General features: G+C 36.3%; 2 protein-coding genes across 2 annotated transcripts; one reads left to right on the forward strand and one right to left on the reverse strand.

Annotated features, from left to right (window-relative positions):
* The first annotated feature begins 679 nt into the window (after nt 1-679).
* Nucleotides 680-9,230, forward strand: LOC131932204 (protein DD3-3-like). Its single transcript, XM_059289084.1, has 11 exons — nt 680-868; nt 1,100-1,219; nt 2,120-2,275; nt 3,396-3,604; nt 3,817-4,047; nt 4,464-4,634; nt 5,043-5,133; nt 5,355-5,490; nt 5,873-6,089; nt 6,646-6,763; nt 7,032-9,230. Exons 1-11 carry the CDS (start codon nt 695-697, stop codon nt 7,419-7,421), a joined length of 2,013 nt encoding a protein of 670 aa, XP_059145067.1. The 5' UTR covers nt 680-694; the 3' UTR covers nt 7,422-9,230.
* Nucleotides 9,231-9,390: 160 nt separating this feature from the next.
* LOC131932205 (mitochondrial inner membrane protease ATP23 homolog) lies at nt 9,391-15,940 on the reverse strand. The gene is made up of 6 exons (XM_059289085.1): nt 15,712-15,940; nt 12,172-12,217; nt 11,385-11,466; nt 11,055-11,189; nt 10,553-10,642; nt 9,391-10,115 (listed from the first exon to the last, which is right to left on the reverse strand). The coding sequence occupies exons 1-6, from the start codon at nt 15,923-15,925 to the stop codon at nt 9,918-9,920; spliced, it is 765 nt and encodes a 254-aa protein (XP_059145068.1). The 5' UTR covers nt 15,926-15,940; the 3' UTR covers nt 9,391-9,917.
* Between the last annotated feature and the right edge of the window lie 3,752 nt (nt 15,941-19,692).

Genomic DNA, 19,692 nt, shown 5'->3' on the forward strand with positions numbered 1-19,692 from the left:
GTGCTACTGCTACACGATGTGTGTGTGGGGGTGACACTAACGCAGTGTGTAGAGTTGTGCTACTGCTACACGATGTGTGTGTGTGTGGGGGGGGAGGGGTGACACTGGCGCAGTGTGTAGAGTTGTGCTACTGCTACACGATGTGTGTGTGGGGGGGGGGGGGAGGGGTGACACTAACGCAGTGTGTAGAATTGTGCTACTGTTACACGATGTGTGTTTGTGTTTGTGGGGGAGGGGTGACACTGGCGCAGTGTGTAGAGTTGTGCTACTGCTACACGATGTGTGTGTGTGGGGGGGGGGGAGGGGTGACACTAACGCAGTGTGTAGAATTGTGCTACTGTTACACGATGTGTGTTTGTGTTTGTGGGGGAGGGGTGTGACACTGGCGCAGTGTGTAGAGTTGTGCTACTGCTACGCGGAAAAGTTTGATAGAAGATGTTCGTCAAGTAGAAGATATTGTGGGATAAGTAGAACTACCATGTTCAATCACCTTAATTGTATCCACGATGCGGGGGGGGGGGGGGGGTTCTCGTGTATCTCTTTCAAATGCCCGGTACCCCATCCGAGCTGAGTGAACTCAATGAGGTCTTGCTGCTGCATGTGTTTATTCAGTACACATCTGTTCGGTACAAGTCTGTTGAAAGCCGATTTTAAAATGTTCTGTTTGTCCATGTTTTAAAACTTCTATGAATCCATGTCATTAGAACCGATATATTTTCCTATTTTTAGAACGATACCGGCCAACCGAGCCCAATGTGATAACTACAACTGCGATACTGACAGGCGGTATCGAATGCACGAAAACTACGCCTACTACCAGGAATGTTCTCTAAGGGAGAGAAACAAAGGATTGTTTACTGCTGATCAGGTACACGGAGTTGTCGTTCTTTTGGAAATGTTGCAATTTTATTATTATTATTTTTATTTTTTTTTAAACCTAGAATCGTAAATCATATTTTAACTTACTCTGAGGTGTACTTTCAACCCACGACTATTACTCTGAAATCAGCTTAGAGTTTACCTAACAAAACCCACGACTATTACTCTGAAATCAGCTTAGACTTTAGCTAACAAAACCTCGGAATATTTCCCCCAACAGAACCTCAACAAGCAGGAAACAGCTCGCAGTACCAGACAGAACTCGCAGGGCACCAGGCGAGGCTACGAATGTCCAGAAGAGAGGGACTACTACCCCTACTGGCACGCCTCCCCCTGGGTGGTGAGTACACTGTCACTCTCAAGCTGGGCTTTAACTTCACAAAATAAGTTCAGATAAGGCTGGGGTAAAGGAAGGGAAGTAACTCAATAAGTTAAGGCTGGGGTAAAGGGAAGTAACTCAATAAGTTCTGATAAGGCTGGGGTAAAGGAAGGGAAGTAACTCAATAAGTTCTGATAAGGCTGGGGTAAAGGAAGGGAAGTAACTCAATAAGTTCTGATAAGGCTGGGGTAAAGGAAGGGAAGTAACTCAATAAGTTAAGGCTTGGGTAAAGGGAAGTAACTCAATAAGTTCTGTTAAGGCTGGGGTAAAGGAAGGGAAGTAACTCAATAAGTTCTGATAAGGCTGGGGTAAAGGAAGGGAAGTAACTCAATAAGTTAAGGCTTGTGGAAAGGAAGGGAAGTAACTCAATAAGTTAAGGCTGGGGAAAAGGGAAGCAACTCAATAAGTTCAGATGAGGCTGGGGTAAAGGAAGGGAAGTAACTCAATAGGTTATGGCTGGGGGGAAAGGAAGGGAAGTAACTCAATAAGTTAAGGCTGGGTTAAAGGGAAGTAACTCAATAAGTTCAGATAAGGCTGGGGTAAAGGAAGGGAAGTAACTCAATAAGTTAAGGCTGGGGTAAAGGAAGGGAAGTAACTCAATGGGTTCAAAGAATGATGGGGTAACGAAGGGAAGTAACTCAATAGGACGAGAGAAGATGGGTAAAGTAAGAAAAGTAACTGAATATGTCAAAAGGAGACATGATTAAAGTAAGGGCAGTAACTCAATACATTGAGAGAAGGCATGGGTTTATTGCAGTTAACCATTTATTTAACTTAAAAAAAACTAAAAGCAAACAAAAAAGCTAATTTGAATTTTTTTGGGTCTATTTTTAAACTCTTCTAATCTGCACTGCATTACAGGACATAGCAGTTTTGACCAACAACGTCTCCAGGTGCAGCTACTACCAGTCAGAGAGCCAGAACGTCAAGTCCAGGTGGGCGTGTGTCTTCCCCCTCACTGTCATGGAGAATATCAAGGACAAGGTCGTTCTACCTAATGATGAGCAGGACTGTAAGGTGAGTACATTATTTCTTCTTGTGATGTTGTTTTACATGTGTCTGTGGAAAGTCTCGCACAACACCAAATTACATATGACATATGTCATGTGTCTTGCTTGTAACAATTCCAGGTCACTTAAATAAAATACCTCCATTGTCTTGCAAGTTACCATTGCTTAAAGATTTGGAACATATAAAAATAATACATTACCTTTAACCTAACACAGTTTTAAAGCCTTTTAATGAATATTAGCATATATGTATATATTTGGAATTTTTGCTTGTTTGAAAAATGTATTTTAAAATTTACAATAATTTCCCAAAGACAATTTAGAGTTTGTGTAACTGCAGCCCTCTAGGGGCTAGAATGGAAAAATGATGATGAATAAATGTAAGGTTTACGATCAAATTAGTAGAGATCTGGGACTGCATGGTTGGGAAGTAGAGCACAAAAGTCCCAAGTTTGGACACAGAGCAGATGGGGCTCATTAGCTGGAGAAAGCAACCCATCTAGGAGGGAAAGCTCCAAAACTGCTGCCTTGTAGAATTTTGTATATGTTGCAAAACATGTTGACATATAGTACTTAATTGCGTTGGAGGAAATCCACTTTAACACACAATTTAAGATCAAAGAGAAGAAATGTTAGTGGTCGAGTCGGTAAAGCTCATGGTTGCCAAAAATGAAAAGTCTCGAATTTGAACCCTCGGGCAGATGAGGCTCGTTAGCTGGGGACAGCCACTCTTCTAGGAGAGACAACTCCAAAATCAAACAACTGCTGCCTTGTAGTTTGTTCTTGGTTTGATAAAGGCTATGGAAGAAAATCCAAAAAGAAAAGCAGGCTGAAATCGGAGTCAATGGCCTCAATGGCGCAAAACCAGTTGACACGTATCCTTAATTGTGATGGAGGCGTGGTCAAGTCAGCTAAAGCTCAGGGTTGATAAATTCGAAAAAGTCTCAAGTTCGAACCCTCTGGCAGATAAGGCTGGATCTCTTCCAACACTAAAAATTAAGAACAAAGAAGAAGAAGAATAGAAATCTTACTTCTTTATGACTTACCTTGTATTGATTTATAAATCAAAATTACTTCTAAAATTTCTTCTAAGTTTTGATCCATGTCAATTGTTGATCCACCAACAGAAATATGAGCTACCCAAGAACATAGAAGGGGAGGTAAGAAAACCTGAGTGGAAGGAGATCCCAGCACACGGAGTTGCCGCCCCTGACTGCAGGGAGACAGAGTACACACGAGACAACCACCTGGGGAACGGGTACGGAGGTCACCCGTCTATGTACAACTGGACCATCCCCAGCTACCTGGAGCATGAGAGCTGTGTCCTAAGAATCAGGTGAACACATCACTTTCTCATTGTCTGCCACAGTTAAAACTCACCTCAAAGAAATGCCATTATTGGTGACATAATAGGGTTAGCTACAGTTGAGGAACATTCGATTTTTAACTGCAATTATTCATATTCTACCCCATCCTTTAAAAAAAACATCAGTAATTTTTTGTTATTTTAACATTTTCATACTAAGTTTTTTATTGTTTGTGAAACAGGTATAATATTTCTACTGGAGATTATGATGGCTGGACAACCAACGCCTCATCCAATGGCAACCCAACAAAAATCAGCTTAAAAGAAAAATTTGGATTTGCTAATGACTCGCAGGCTAAAGCCAGAGGCTATGAGTTCAAGAACAACCCAGTGGTGAAAATTTTTCCAGGGCTGAACTTTGGCTTGAGACTGGCTATCAACACTGCTCAGTTTGGTCGTGTGTTTCAGGACAGGCAAGTTTGTTGTCATTAATGTTGTTGACAGGCAGGTTCACTGTCATTATTGTTGTTGACTGGCAAGTCTGTTGTCAGTAATGTTGTTGACTGGCAAGTCTGTTGTCATTAATGTTGTTGACTGGCAAGTCTGTTGTCATTAATGTTGTTGACTGGCAAGTCTGTTGTCATTAATGTTGTTGACTGGCTAGTTTATTGTCATTAATGTAGTAAATTTGTATCAAGGAAACAATGCATCCACTATTTGAATGATAACTAGGCTTCCTTAAATCAGAGCAAGTAAAGTGTGTTAACCACAGTCGACAATTTTATAATTATTTTATATATTATTATTAATTCATTATTAATTCATCAGATCTTAATATCTGAAAAATGAGTTTTTAAATTTAAAAAAAAAACTTGTAATGTCTAAACAGGAGCCACACGTTTGCTGTACGCAAACAACCAGAGGATCTGTCGTGTGGAAATATTCACAACCTGAACGTGAGAGGTAAACGCGGCAACATCGTTCAGGTGTACCCAGGTGTGGAGTACGACTTTGTACCTAATGACCTTGTGATGACCGTTGGAGATTGTATCCACTTACAGTAAGTCACTTGAGATTTGTCCACACCTACAGGCTGATTGGGTGGATTAGTCAAGTTGTTGCTTGGTTGGATTAGTCAAGTTGTTGATTAGGTGGATTAGTCAAGTTGTTGGGTGGGTGGATTAGTCAAGTAGTAGATTGGGTGGATTAGTCAAGTTGTTGATTGGGTGGATTAGCCAAGCTGTTGATTGGGTGGATTAGTCAAGTTGTTGATTGGGTGGATTAGTCAAGTAGTAGATTGGGTGGATTAGTCAAGCTGTTGATTGGGTGGATTAGTCAAGTTATTGATTGGGTGGATTAGTCAAGTTGTTGGCTTAGAGTAGTTGAACCCAGGTGGTCAGTCAGTGTTTGCCTTATGTAAACCTGATGTAAACCTGATGTAAACCTGTATTGCTTCCATCTCCCACAGATGGACAGGTTCTAACACCAATCCTAACAACAATGATGGCCAGGGGCTAGCTGGCACTGACCGGAACAACATAGTTCTCTTGGGACCACAGGTATGTACAGGAAAATCTCAGACAAACAACCTACTAATACATGACATGACTAGTAGCTAACTTCATGATCAGCTGTTCTCTATGTTTCTGTATAACCTTCCTCTAAATTTGTTTTCATAGATCATATGTGCGCAGGAAAATCGACATTTTTTTACATACTAGCTTTTATATGGTAGACAAATTTTAAAACTTTAAGGTAGGTTTTTAATAATTTACACCAGGTTTACCCCAAGAATAATGGCTACACTGAACCAACTTACGGCCATTTTGGAGTCAACTACGCCATGAGTTCTGATAACGCTACATTCCTGGGTTTATCAACACAAGATGCTCTCACTCTCGCCTTTTTAAATCCAGGTAGGGAGATCACATTTTTTTAACTTAAAGGAAGATCACATGTTTTTTAAGTTGCTGGGAGATCACACATTTTTAAAATTACAAATCCCATTGTCACATTTGTTAATCCTAGTATCATATCTTTTCATTGCAAATATTACATAATTCTATTTTGTAATAAAGCATAAATAACTTCATAAAAAAATGTAGGACTGAACATTATCTCTCAAGTTAACACAGTAGATCTCTCAGGGATATACCTACATTTCAGCAAATAGAATTCTAAATCAATTGAAATTTGATATTGCTATATTGTTTTAAAATCACCCAGTTTATAATAGAACATAGATTTTATAATGAACTAGAAACAAGTTTGAATCAATGTGAATGTGATAAATTGCAGGTCAGTTTCGAGGCGAGGTCTCCGAGCTGGATGATGCAGGGACCTACTTCAACCTTCCTCCGAGGAAAATCACACAGAAGGGAACCTACCACTACATGAGCACAAGGAACAACAACTTCTCTAATCGTGATCAGAAGGGGCGGGTAACTGTGTCGACCACAACCACTGCGTCTGCTGCTATTGGCAAGATGGGAGGGACACTGGCTATTGAACCAGGGTAAAAACATTCTTTCAATCTTTTGTCTAACTATGACCGTCCAGCTGCTGACATGGGCATAGGTTAACTTGGTTATATGTAGACCTAATGAAGGGCCTTATGCTGTATATGAATTTGTCATTGGACTTGTGGTCATAGGACTGGTTTTAGTACTTGCACTTGATATACAATAAATCAGGATCTGACAGCAGGAGCGTCATTGTTTGTGTTGTCCTCAGGGTCAGCCCTTAAAAAAACACTACACCTCAGTGGGTGGCATCACACCACATCTCCACAGTGTTACTGTGTTTTCTAATTTTATTTACACACTATGTGTTTTTAGAAGTTTTAGAGCTATTTAAAATGTAACAACGTTTAACTTTTAAAAGAAAGTTACATAAATAACTTACTGACTGTCCACAGTTAACTTGCCTTCATTCAATTTCAACTATTTTTAAAAGTTTCAGCTCTTTCTCTGGTTCACCAAAACAATGCTCCTTCATCTGTTAAAATTTAAAATAGGGCCTTGTTAAAGAAAGCCTGTACCTTGTACTTACCTAGCCCCGTCTGTTTACAGAATAGCCAAAATGGTGGTGGAGGCAGACACCTTTGACTCACTGCAGCAAGTCAGGATTGAAAAGATGCCAGTTAAGGATGGAGAGCAGGCAATGAAAGAGGTCAATCGTGAATTAAAGGTAGACAAATCTGCCCACACACCTGTTTATCTCATCGTTTTTTTTTAAGAAAATAGTTCAGTTCCACTTTGTACATTGAATGGTTATGCTGAGGTTTCGTTAATCGAAAAATTTCTTTACAAAATATTAATTTAATTTTTCTTAAAGCTACAGTGTTATTAGGATTTTTTTAAAGCTATGAATGTTTTCTTTTATATTTAAGCCTTAGGTTATTAATATATCCTGAAACACATTAGTAAGAGAATCATTGTTTCTTTACTTATGTCAGGAGGGAGACAACTACGCCAGTGATTTCTACATCATCCACCCAGAAGTTCTGGTGCCAGACGTCGGTAAAGCTGTCACGCTGGAACTTAAGCTGTCTGACAGCTCCGGCAGCGTTGAAATTTACCACGCCAACGCAGATTTCTCTGGCTGGTCCAAAGTCCAGGCCAGCATAGGGGATAGTCGCGCTACGATTCAGGCTCGCAGCGGTGGCGTGTACGTGGCCAGGACGGAGACGAACGTTGGCATGATCGTGGGGCTGGTCATTGGCTCCCTGGTGCTTGTGGTGGTGGTCGCTGGCAGCATCTTCTACTTCAGGAGGAACCCATCCAAGTGGCAAGCTGTCAGGACCACCTGTAGAAATGCTAAACGATCTACCAGCAGCAAAATATAAAAAAAAACATTCCAACTTGTGTTTGCAGCAGATCCACCAAAAGTGCTTTTAAATGAACAAATTTAACACAAATTGTTTAAGTTGATTAGCATTTAGTACTAAATCTCAAAACTTTGCACAATTTATTTGTTAGGTTTTCATGAAAGTATTTATCTTTTGCTAATAATTTAATAAACCATAATTGTAGCATAGTTAATTTTGTAGAGGTACTTGAAAAACTTCAAATAAAATGTTTCCTATAATTGATTAATAATTTTGTCAAAGGAAAGGATGACCATGAACTTATTGAGGAACCTTTAAATTGTTTACCTTGAATTTACTTGTTACATACACATTCCCTGGCATAATATTTCAACGAGCCACAGCTTTATCAAAATGTTTTAATTGTTTTTTATATTATTTTAATGAGGTATTTAATTGACTGTTTTAACTGGTTATCCCAGTGTTAACAACCTTACTTCAACAATTAAAATATCAAGTTGTTTTCTGCCATAGTAATAATAAACATTTGTTCAAAATTGTCAGATATGCCTGCATCAGAAACAAACCAGAATCGTTTCAGTTATCTGATACTAGTTGTAATTGTATTCATTAAAATTATCACACTTAACAGAAAAAGTGATTCCTGATATAAGGTGAAAGATTTCCATTTTAGATTCTTCTGTCTGAAAATTCTCCAATGTTATTGTTAGTTAGGTATTATAATGTAACATGAACAAATGTATTTGTTTACCTTTTTTCATGTTTTGATGTTTTCAATATTTTGTTAAGAAATATTGTGTAAACTTTTTTGTTACATTTTATGACCCAATTAGTTCACCACCAGGTAGAAATGTCCATTTTGTAATCGACTGTGTAAGTTTAAAGTTAATTAGTGCCTTGAAAAATGGGAAATCAAGTCCAGAAAGTCTCAATATTCCTCAGAGCCAATACAAGTTGTAAACATTTCATGTCACAAAACAACTGATCTAAACTTAGCCCTTGTCTACAAATACAAGTCAAGCCTGTTCTTGAGCTCTGTTCTAACAAAGGGAAGGGAAAGCATAGATTGAGTATATCCAAAGTTTGTGCAGTATTCACTATTCTTTCAACACGTGACATTTTTCAAGAGCACTTCTTAAATTAAACATGTGGTACCTGTGCTGGTCACAGGAGTTGAGGGTGCCAACATTTTGTTCTTTGCTGTAGTACATGTACCTGTAGTTCTATTATTGAAGACAGTTATTTTTTAACTTGTATTATGGATGATTTTCAATGAGTTTTTTCTTTACTTCTGTTGGTTCACTGTATTAGTTAGTATTCCTTGTGAATACAGAGGGTTTCATTAGTTGTATACAACAAATTTTTCTTTTTATATCGCAACATTTACTGCTGGCAGTAATTAAAACTTTTGTAGCACATGTAGCATCAGTGGTGTCAGTTGAACGAAGATAACTAGCAATTCATAGATCGCACAAAAGTTTTGATCAGAATGAGTTTTTTTATTTCTCTTAATGGAATACAATATCCTGGTGATTACCTATTTATACAACCAAACGGTTCCTTTATCATTTGATGTTTAAATACATTATCTACTAAACAAAGGAAAGTTTTAAAATGATGATTAGTGTGTCAGAATTAACCAATCGCAGGCCAGGAACTAAATTCAGACTGTCACGCTGATCAAGCCAAGGACTGCTACTTCCATCAGATTATTTTACACTACACTATTTGATGTATTAATTTAGAAAACCTAACAAACTCCCACACATTTTTACAGTAAAATATTTTAACTTGACGAATGATGCCTTTGGTTCTACATTTTTTATTCAATGTAAAAATTTATAATTTTAAAATAAAATGGTGAATGCCAAAAAAATGTTTTGTTTTTTTAAAAGTATTTATACTATAAGAGGATTAATAAATAGTGTCCATAATACCTTCAGTTAAGCAGCTTAAAGTTTTTTGTATAATAATTCTATTTCTAGTGAGATTTTATTGATACACTGGGAACGGCAATCAACTTCCCTGATGGCTCAACTGTTGGCCACATATTGCGTAGTTTGAGAGCACATCCTGATCAACTGCAACTGGTGGAGTCTAAAGATCAACCACATTTACACGGCTGGTTCAGTCAATGACACACCCCTGAGTCAACCATATACAAGTTTGTTTTGTCCGTAGTAATTACATGGCTCTGTAGTCTCATAAAGGATTGATTTCCCCATGCCCAATTATCCCAAGTTCAAGGCTGGGGCAGGAGACTGAAAATCAGTGTAGGGAGCCAGATGCTGCCCTTGTATCAGGCCCCCTCTCTCCACACTGAAGGAAGAGGCATAGCTAATACAACTCAATCGTAATTTATACTTCTGGTTTAATCATCCATTCATTCAATTCTACATTCTTGACATGAAAAATATATTAACTAATATTTAGTTGAATCGTCGATACAATCAATCTACATTCACAACAATAGAACAGATTCAATAACATGAAATAAACCTAGTAACATGAATATCAAACAACGTCGTAATAATTTCTCGCTTCCTCTAGTGCTCTCTTGGCCCGACCTTGGTTTTTGAAACACCTCCTGCCTAAAGGTTCCATGTCGTTGTAACATTTATCAAAGACTTCATCTACAACTGTCATGGCCTCTTCTTTGGGAACATTCCGGACCAGCATAATGGACTGTAAAGCTTTGTTCCTTACACACAACTGTTGGTGGAGCAAATAGACCAGAATCTCAAATTTACTGTTTTAAAGGGAGCTTTTTACAGTCTGTCATAGTCATGGGAATATAAACACTTGCTAGGCTTTGACTTGTTTACATTTTATTGTTAACTAACCATTTAAAAATAAGCTTAGTTTATATGCAATGGTTGAGGTGTAAAACTACTGAAGTTTTAAAATAATATTCCAGATGTCAGCCTGCTGTTGTGTTATGGCAATCACCACACAATCACACAATCACATGGCTTGATTGCCACACAATCCCACTCACACAATCACATGGCCTGATTGCCACACAATGTATACAAGTTTTATCTGCCACATTTACCTAAACATATTGTGCTTGTGGTTGTACGGAGAAACTACTCATACAAAGAAAGTTTTGTGAAACCCCAAAATATCTAGTTGTGAAGACAACTTACTTGATGCCGTTCTTTAACCCCAAATGGGGAGACTTCCCCTGTAGTCATCGCTGCCCCAATAGAACAATGGAACATATTTGCAGCTCTGATCTGGGATTTAGCAAACACAACACTTCAATGACAGCTTTTGTCAATCAACACAGCTAACATAAAATTTTAGACAATTTGAAAGACAAAAACCTTTCTAAGAGATTTTTATTAAAAAAGGAGATCAACATTCAATTATTTTAAAATTACTTTAAAGAAATATTAAAAACTAAAACCAAGGTGTTGTTGAGAAATCAACAATTACATTAAAAATGTATCAGTATCATGGAATGACCAAATACAAACAACCAAATGCACTCAGTATTTATTACCAATTTTTAAATATTGTATTAAAAAATTTAAAAGAGGAGCTGTAACCATTCCTTACATCTGTAGAAGCTAAAATTATCTGACAATGACCACTAACCTCTGTATATTACTGTACAAACTAGATTATGTGATATCCAGTACTTACCTCTGTACAAGCTAAATGCCTCAAATTTTCAAAGTCCAGTTTAGCTCTACAAGAATCAAAAGCATGGAGCAGCTCATGAGCTAAGATACTACAGCACACATCTTCATTTTTTACATTGTTCTGACAAACCACCACCTGTTCAAAAAAGATGTTTAATAATGTAGGGTGCTATTTCATACTGGTCTTTATAACTCTTCACCAATATCAGGGTAAAAAGTTGACGTAATTGTGCAGTTTTACTTTCTTGAACTCAAGTTAGATGCCCATCAAAGCAGGGTGAAACCAGCAAAGTTCTAGAGATCCCAACAGTAAGACAACACAATGGTGTACCTGCATGGTTTTGGGGTCAAATCCTCCACTGACTCTGTCGGTACATCTCTCACAGGAGATGTGCCTGTCTTTGTCAACTGGACTAGAGATATGAAGACACATCAATTAACTTTTTACAATGGATTCTTTTAGCTTTGTCAACTGGACTAGAGATATGAAGATACATCAATTAACTTTTTACAATGGATTCTTTTAGACAATTTTTATACACCATAGGGTTGTTACATGTAACTAAAACAACTCTCAATTACCAGTTACCACCCACAATTGAAAGTAAAAAATTATTCTCTTACTTAACCCCTGACAATTTTAGGTAAAAATACAACTCATTTACCACCCGTAATTTTAAGTAAACAATAATCCTCATCATCCATAACTTTAAAAAAAGTAAAAAAAAAATAAAAAACATAAACCTATTTATAATTTTAAGCTTTTAAATGCACTGAAAATGCAAAAATAAATAAAATGTGCTTTCTTTAACCTCAACAAAATGCAAAAGCATAAGTAACTAAAGGTGTAACAAGTTTCACAAGGGACCAATGCTTTTATTAAAGTAAGAAAGTTGGTTTTATTTTTTATGTTCAGTGCATATAAAGGCATATTATTATCTTTTATTATTACCATTTAAAATTAATTTTGACGTAATAATTTAATATCTAATTAGATAAAAATTAGCCATTTGAACAAAATCGCTGAGATGAAGGTGAGTTGAAACTGAGATACAAAATTTGGTACAAACCCACAAACAATCAAACTAATAAGCAATCAAAGCTTATAAATCACTTACCAGCCATAGCTCTGTAAGGCGCCAACCAACAGCTTTACTTTGGCATCTGAAATATTTCAACATTGGAAAATCAGACATGAAATTAATCCTGAAGATTTTAAAAAGAAATACATTTTTTCCAGACTTCGCTTTAAATATTAAGTGACCAAAACAGGTTGACAACAGTTCAGGTATTGCAGGGATCATGGTTCAAGTTACTTCCCAAACATAGGAAGTGATGTACAAATCATTTGAGGAATGTGTTGCCACTTAAACTAGCGATGGTTGTTAGGCCTGTTATTGCATGATTGTTTGGGTGATGTGTCTTGTCCAGTCCACATTTGATCAACTATTGCTACCTTTTCAAGCCGATTGACTCTTAATTGAGAGAGCCTGGATCTACATAAACAGGGATTACCTTCTGATAGAAGTCAAGAGTATAAGCTTTGACTTGACAGAAGCATAACTACTGTGGTGGTATTGATTCTTTAATTGTAAGTGATAATTACATGCCTATTTATTAAAAATGTGTAACGTAGGCTTATAAAATAGATCGTCTCCTGGCTGAGATGGCGGGATGACCTCTGACCCTGAAACGTCACTCGTCGTTTTTTGCGTTTTTTTCGTTTTTTTTTAGGGGTCCGTTACACGACAAATGAAAAAACTGCTAATATCGCAAAATCTCATCATTATTTTAATGTGAGATGCTAACTAAATGGACGCCATGCCTTAAAATGTTCGAAATATTCACGAGATACGTGGTTTTAATTAATACACGCTATTTTTGTCGAGTACTCTTGGGAAAAACTGAACTGCCGCCTTAAACGGCCCAGTACATGGTCGAAACCCCCTGGTACAAATGCAGAAATATATAATTGAGATATTTATAATGATTAATTACAGATCTGTTGATACATTTTTTAAAAATCGAATATGAGGATGAGGTACCCATGCAGAAATTTCTGTCCGCTTTGTTTACTATCGTGACGTCATTGTTACGCTAGTTACCTCACAGAAACAACTAGTTTTTGTTTTTTGCGGAATGAACCTTTAAGTCTAGTATTTTAATTATAATTCAACTGTAGCGTGTGCAGAAAAAGTAAAATTGTGGAAATTATTATTGTATTAGTAATTTTATTAAAATATTAGTAGGTCCTATATTGATTTTTTTTTCTTCACTGTGGGCCGACAGTAGCTGCATTGAATTTAATTCGTGACCGGTGGTTAACCTCGTCAACGCTGCGTGGCCTATTCGTTTATATAATCAGTGATGCTCGTTCAGTGGCCTTTTTCAGAGCTAGGCCTAATTTCGGGCGATTTTTAGACTTATTTGATAGGCCGTTAGCCTTTTTCATTGCTGCGTATTTTAAACAATGCTTGTTCAGCGGTCTTTTTTTTTTTTTGGCGCTAAATAATCTGTTTACGGGCATTTTAAGCGTTTATGTGTTTATTATTTTTAAAGCTAGACGTAGATCTAGTTAAAAAAAAATGTGCGCGAGCATCATTTTCGTCTGTTAAAATTACAATTGGTTTAAGTTCAGGATGGAGATCTTTTATCGTTTTTTTTTCTTGACAGATTTTATCAAGATAGATCGACTTCAAGTTGATATTGAATATTTAAATTACTTTACCTTACTACATTAAACTACATTTGCTTTATCTTTTAAGAGAGTAGACAAAAAAAAATTAAGCTAAGTTTTAAAATTAGTCTTAGTTTTGTATCCATTCGGCTCTACTCTATTATAATTTGCTTGAAGAAGGGGGGGGGGGGGGGGAAGAGAGAGAGAGAAGTGAAGACACCGACGATCTCGTGTACGCGTGTTCATTCTATGAGGTGTACTACAGGCCTGCTGACCGCACAGTGACCCCTCGACCGTGGTGGGATTTTTCACCCGCGGGATAGTAAACATAAGCAAGCAATCACGCGAGTGACGATGTTTGGAGATTTTATTAAAAAAAAATTACACGTCACGTTTTCAATATGAAAAAAAAATGTAATGTAAAAAAAAAAGACACTAATACCGTGTATGAACTTCAGCTTCCACACTGTTGACTCAATATAATGTGAATTGAGTGTAAAATGTAGGCCTATTTCTTGTATTTATAGACTATCATAACAATCATATTATTTTAAGCATATTTAATAAAATTAGAATTTGAAATAAAAATATTTTTTATGGTAATTTGAGTTATGCAAGTGTTCATTATTTCATAAAAAATGGTATGAATAACATGTAGAGTAGAATTTGTAATGTACATTTTCCTTTACCAATTTAATAAATAACTAGATCTAGTTTTATTATCAATCAGTTGGTTTTTTTTTTGTTATTTTCCGGTGAGTAAATAACCTAAGTTGACACACCCCTTAAAAAACTTGTGCACACCAGTTCACGACGTCATATCATGCCGGCAGGGATCTAGAACGTGGGTTTTGTCATTCATTTTCCATTCTAGACTAATTTTAAAATTCTCTCTTTTCTCGTCAACCGAGTAAGCTAGATATTTAAATGTGGTGTCAAATGTTCTCTTAAGGGGTAAGGAACTTAATGGTGTGTTTGAAATAACACAATATTTTATTTTAAAAAATCCATAATTAAACCTATTATAAAATATTTGGGTAATCTATCGTTTTGGGTACGTAAAATTGCCCGCGGCTATTTATGTACGAAAACGTTACCTCATTGTCAAGGCTTTAATAGAAGTATATTGTCATACTTTTGTGTCAAATATTATAGATAAATGAATAATAAACCTAAATCAATGGCTAAATATATCGATATAGGCCAGAAATTAACTTTAAACAGCAGTGTCTGAGAGCAAGATTTGCTATATAAACAGCAGCCATTTGTAAAATAGAGTGACTTCCCCCTGAATCTGGCGCTAAAAGCTTATAAAAATAAAACTTAGACAAGATGGCTGCTATAGTAAATGAGCATGGTTGCATCTGTTGGAAACATCGCTAGTCTTCATTTATTACGGAAAAGTTTTAATTCAATTGTTTAAAAACAGGTACATAAATGAATCAAGGAAACATTTTTGAATTTTTTAAAACATAAATTCTCCTCAAAATGTGAAATAATTATTAAAATTTAAGGAGTCACCTGTTTTTCACATTATAAATCGCGGGCGATTTTACGTACCCAAAACGATAGATTACCAATATTTGTAATCATAGGCCTGATTAATTAATAATCACTGACGATGTATTTTATTTAGCTATGGTATGGCACACAACACTGTGGGATGTGGCCTGATCTATTTAAATGTGTTTCTTTATACACTGAACACTTGTTTTGAGTTTATATCAACTCTCTACTATCTCTATGTAACAGGTTAATCAGCCAGGCCGGTGGGGTGGGGGGGTTGGCGGTGGTCGCCATAGACTAGGGATTCAAAAAGTTGACCTCAAAATGAATAATTTCCAATGATGTGAAATAGGCTTCTAAAAACATTTTGTCTCTTAAGCTTAATGATTAAAATCATTTAGATGTTCACATGACCTGATCTTTTAATAAAAGTGCGTAAAATGACAAAATATTGAAAATTTAAAATTAGGCCTACTTTTCTCCAAACAAGACTGAACTTTGGATTTGCATTTGTAATTATGCACGTCATCGCGAAAGATAGCTCTTTCAAAAAAAGATTTTTCTTTCTTTTTTTCTCTCTCTGGGTAAAAATAATAACCGAAATCCTCCTCGTTTGTTATTGTTTTCTGATCATTTGCATTCTCTACTTTGTTTTCACTTTCATCACTCGACTTTGAGGACGCAGCCATTTTGACTAAGGGAATCTACTCTACTAGAAAAATATTATTTCAACTCAAAAACAGGAGAGCTGACAAAAGGGGGAGGGGAAACCAAAACTGAAACAATTAATAAACTCTCTTAATTCATAGAAAACAACATTATCTCAGAGGCGTAGCAAGGTGGGGTGGGGGGGGGGGGGGGGCGGACACCAAGGCAAAAAATTTGATGGGTGGGAGTGCAAGTCGAAAATTTGAAAGTTTGTCCCCGGGAAGGGTCGCTACGCCTCTGGGGGGTGACACCATTAAGTGCCGCAGCGGGTGACACCCGACTTCGCTACGCCACTGCATAATCTAATATAGATAATAGATCTATAAATCAATACATTTACATCATTATTTTATATTGTGTGCACAGTCTGATACCAAGTCACAGTAAGCTTTGACACCAACTGATAAGACTGCAAATACTAGAGAGGCAAAAATAAGTTTAGTTTTTTTTTTTAAAGTAGGCTTAGTACATCATAATAGCCGCATATGTGTAGATAAATGCAGTTTTCAACCAACGAGGGGGAGAGAAGGGGGCTGATACTACATTACAAGCTCTACACAAACGCCATAAGTGTAGTGGGAAATTGGTAGAGAGCTGGGGTTTAAGACCAAGAAGAGAAAGTGCAGATTTACATAGGAAACAGTGCCTCAACCAACTGGAGTAAGTATACACACACAAACACACACACATATATATATATATATATATATATATATATATATATATATATATATATATATATATATATATATAGGGGCCCAAAAAAAAATTATGCGGGGGGGGGCTTTTTTTCTAGTTCCGACACTGGAGTGTAAAGCGGATGACAACAACAGGAAAGACAGCACGTTTTGTAATGAAGACAATGAAGTCATAGTTAACCACACCATCCACTTTAGGGAATCGATGACTGATTGTAATTTTGCAGTGTCGACAAAAACTGAATTCTTTATCAAGCACATAGATCCTACAGCCTCCTAGAGGGGAGTGTCTGTGTGTGTAGGGAGGTGTGTATGGAGGTTTGTATGTGTGTAGAGGGGTGTGTTTGTGTGTGTGGAGGAGGGGGGGGGGGTGGAGGTTTGTATATTTGCTTACGCATGTTAGTTTAGTAACTCCATACGCCTAACAAGATATAATACATACATTCATACAGCAAACTGAATAAGTAAAATCTAATATATTTTTTGTTTGTTATATGAGATATAGTGAATTGTCACTGTTGTGGTTTGCCTCATGCCGAGGTAGTTGACACAAGACGGGGGCAAACGTCACTACATCAGCAAAGTTTAATCAAGCCAGCAAAGCTTAATTGAACTGAACTCAATTAGAGGTGATGTATAGCTTTTATAAAAACAGCAACACCAAGTCATGTCTTTTATGTATGAGGCATCTTTATATTTTATTACATGGTAAAGTTTTTTGAAAAAAAAAGAAAAGAAACAGAATACAGAATTTTTTAATGACATTACAGATAATAGAACCACATGAACATTGAAGCAAGTGCAAATGTGTGTAAAACATTTTAAAACAGTTAAATCATAAATGTAAACTCAATGTATACGCATATTATAAATGTGATCACAATTAAATTATAAACATAATGATAGTACCAGATCTTATAATTAAACATAAACATAATCATAGTACCAGATCTTATAATTAAATTATAATATAAGCAATGTACCAGATCTTAAAATTGAATCAACATTCTGTATAGTATACACAATACTAAACTGTCGGGGTAAAATTATAGAATGGAAAATATTTAAAAAGATCTAATGATTAGAAAACAGTAACACTTTTATCTACTAGTCGATGTCATCAACATGTACACAAGCGTATTTATACGTTTTTTTAAAATGAATCAATAACATGTTTATAGAACAAATGGAAGTAAAAGACTGCATCTTATGCAACACAGTGCAGATAACGTGTAAGTATTGAGAGGCCTACTCCTATATATATATATATATATATATATATATATATATATATATATATATATATATATATATATATATATATATATATATATATATATATATATATATATAGCCTACATACGCAGGAGAAACCTGTGCCATTACAGGGTTAAAGCAAGATTTTTGTTTTCAAATTTATTAAAGGTTTATTCTGTGGAATATAGAAATCCAATGAAATATTGCAATAGCAACTGAAGCGTAAGGAAGATTCCAAAATTTGCTTTTTGATACATTGAGGTGTTAAAGAAATTTGTATGGCTTCATAATTTGTATACATTAACATTTTTCCTAAAAGATTCTTAGCAAACTAATTAATAAAAGGTCTAGTGACCATTTAATTATGTCGCTGTTTCTATGGCAACATGATTATTTCTGATACCTAACCTCGTGACAACAAAACATATCTGTGCACGAAGGTGGGCTTCAAAAGTAAAAATAAATGATTGTACAAAATATAATAATACATTAATACCAAAACGAGAACATACGAAGTAAACAGATCTCTTTATAAATACATCGTCAAAACACTTTCTGTCATGACAGTGTAAAAATCAAGATGTAATTTTAAAACTTGGATCAAACATTCAAGAAACAAGGGTAGGCTTCATGATACATTATTAAATATTGCATGAACAAGTGTAAGCTATAGGCTACATTAATACTTGGGTCAAATATTGCAGGGACAAGTGTAGACTACAGGCTACATTAATACTTGGGTCAAATATTGCAGGGACAAGTGTAGACTACAGGCTACATTAATACTTGGGTCAAATATTGCAGGAAAATGTCTAAGCTATAGGCGACATTTGGGTCAAATATTGCAGGGACAAGTGTAAGCTACAGGCGACATTTGAGTCAAATATTGCAGGGACAAGTGTAGGGTATAGGCTACATTAATACTTGGGTCAAATATGGCAGGTAAAAGTGTAGGCTATAGGCGACATTATTAGGCCTACTTGGGTCAAATATTGCAGGGACAAGTGTAAGCTACAGGCGACATTTGGGTCAAATATTGCAGGGACAAGTGTAAGCTACAGGCGACATTAATACTTGGGTCAAATATGGCAGGTAAAAGTGTAGGCTATAGGCGACATTAATATTAATACTTGGGTCAAATATGGCAGGGACAAGTGTAAGCTATAGGCGACATTTGAGTCAAATATTGCAGGGACAAGTGTAAGCTATAGGCGACATTAATACTTCGGTCAAATATTGCAGGGACAAGTGTAGACTACAGGCTACATTAATACTTGGGTCAAATATTGCAGGGACAAGTGTAAGCTATAGGCGACATTTGAGTCAAATATTGCAGGGACAAGTGTAAGCTATAGGCGACATTTGGGTCAAATATTGCAGGGACAAGTGTAGACTATAGGCGACATTAATACTTGAGTCAAATATGGCAGGGACAAGTGTAGGCTACAGGCTACATTAATACTTGGGTCAAATATTGCAGGTAAAAGTGTAGGCTATAGGCTACATTAATACTTGGGTCAAATATTGTAGGAACAAGTGTAAGCTACAGGCGACATTTGGGTCAAATATTGCAGGTAAAATTGTAAGCTACAGGCGACATTAATAGTTGGGTCAAATATTGCAGGGACAAGTATAAGCTATAGGCGACATTATTAGGCCTACTTGGGTCAAATATTGTAGGAACAAGTGTAAGCTATAGGCGACATTAATACTTCGGTCAAATATTGCAGGGACAAGTGTAGGGTACAGGCGACATTTGGGTCAAATATTGCAGGGACAAGTGTAAGCTATAG

This window comes from Physella acuta, unplaced genomic scaffold (genome assembly GCF_028476545.2).
Source record: "Physella acuta isolate Inbredline_101_S28 unplaced genomic scaffold, ASM2847654v3 ptg002111l, whole genome shotgun sequence".
Taxonomy (NCBI): domain Eukaryota; kingdom Metazoa; phylum Mollusca; class Gastropoda; family Physidae; genus Physella; species Physella acuta.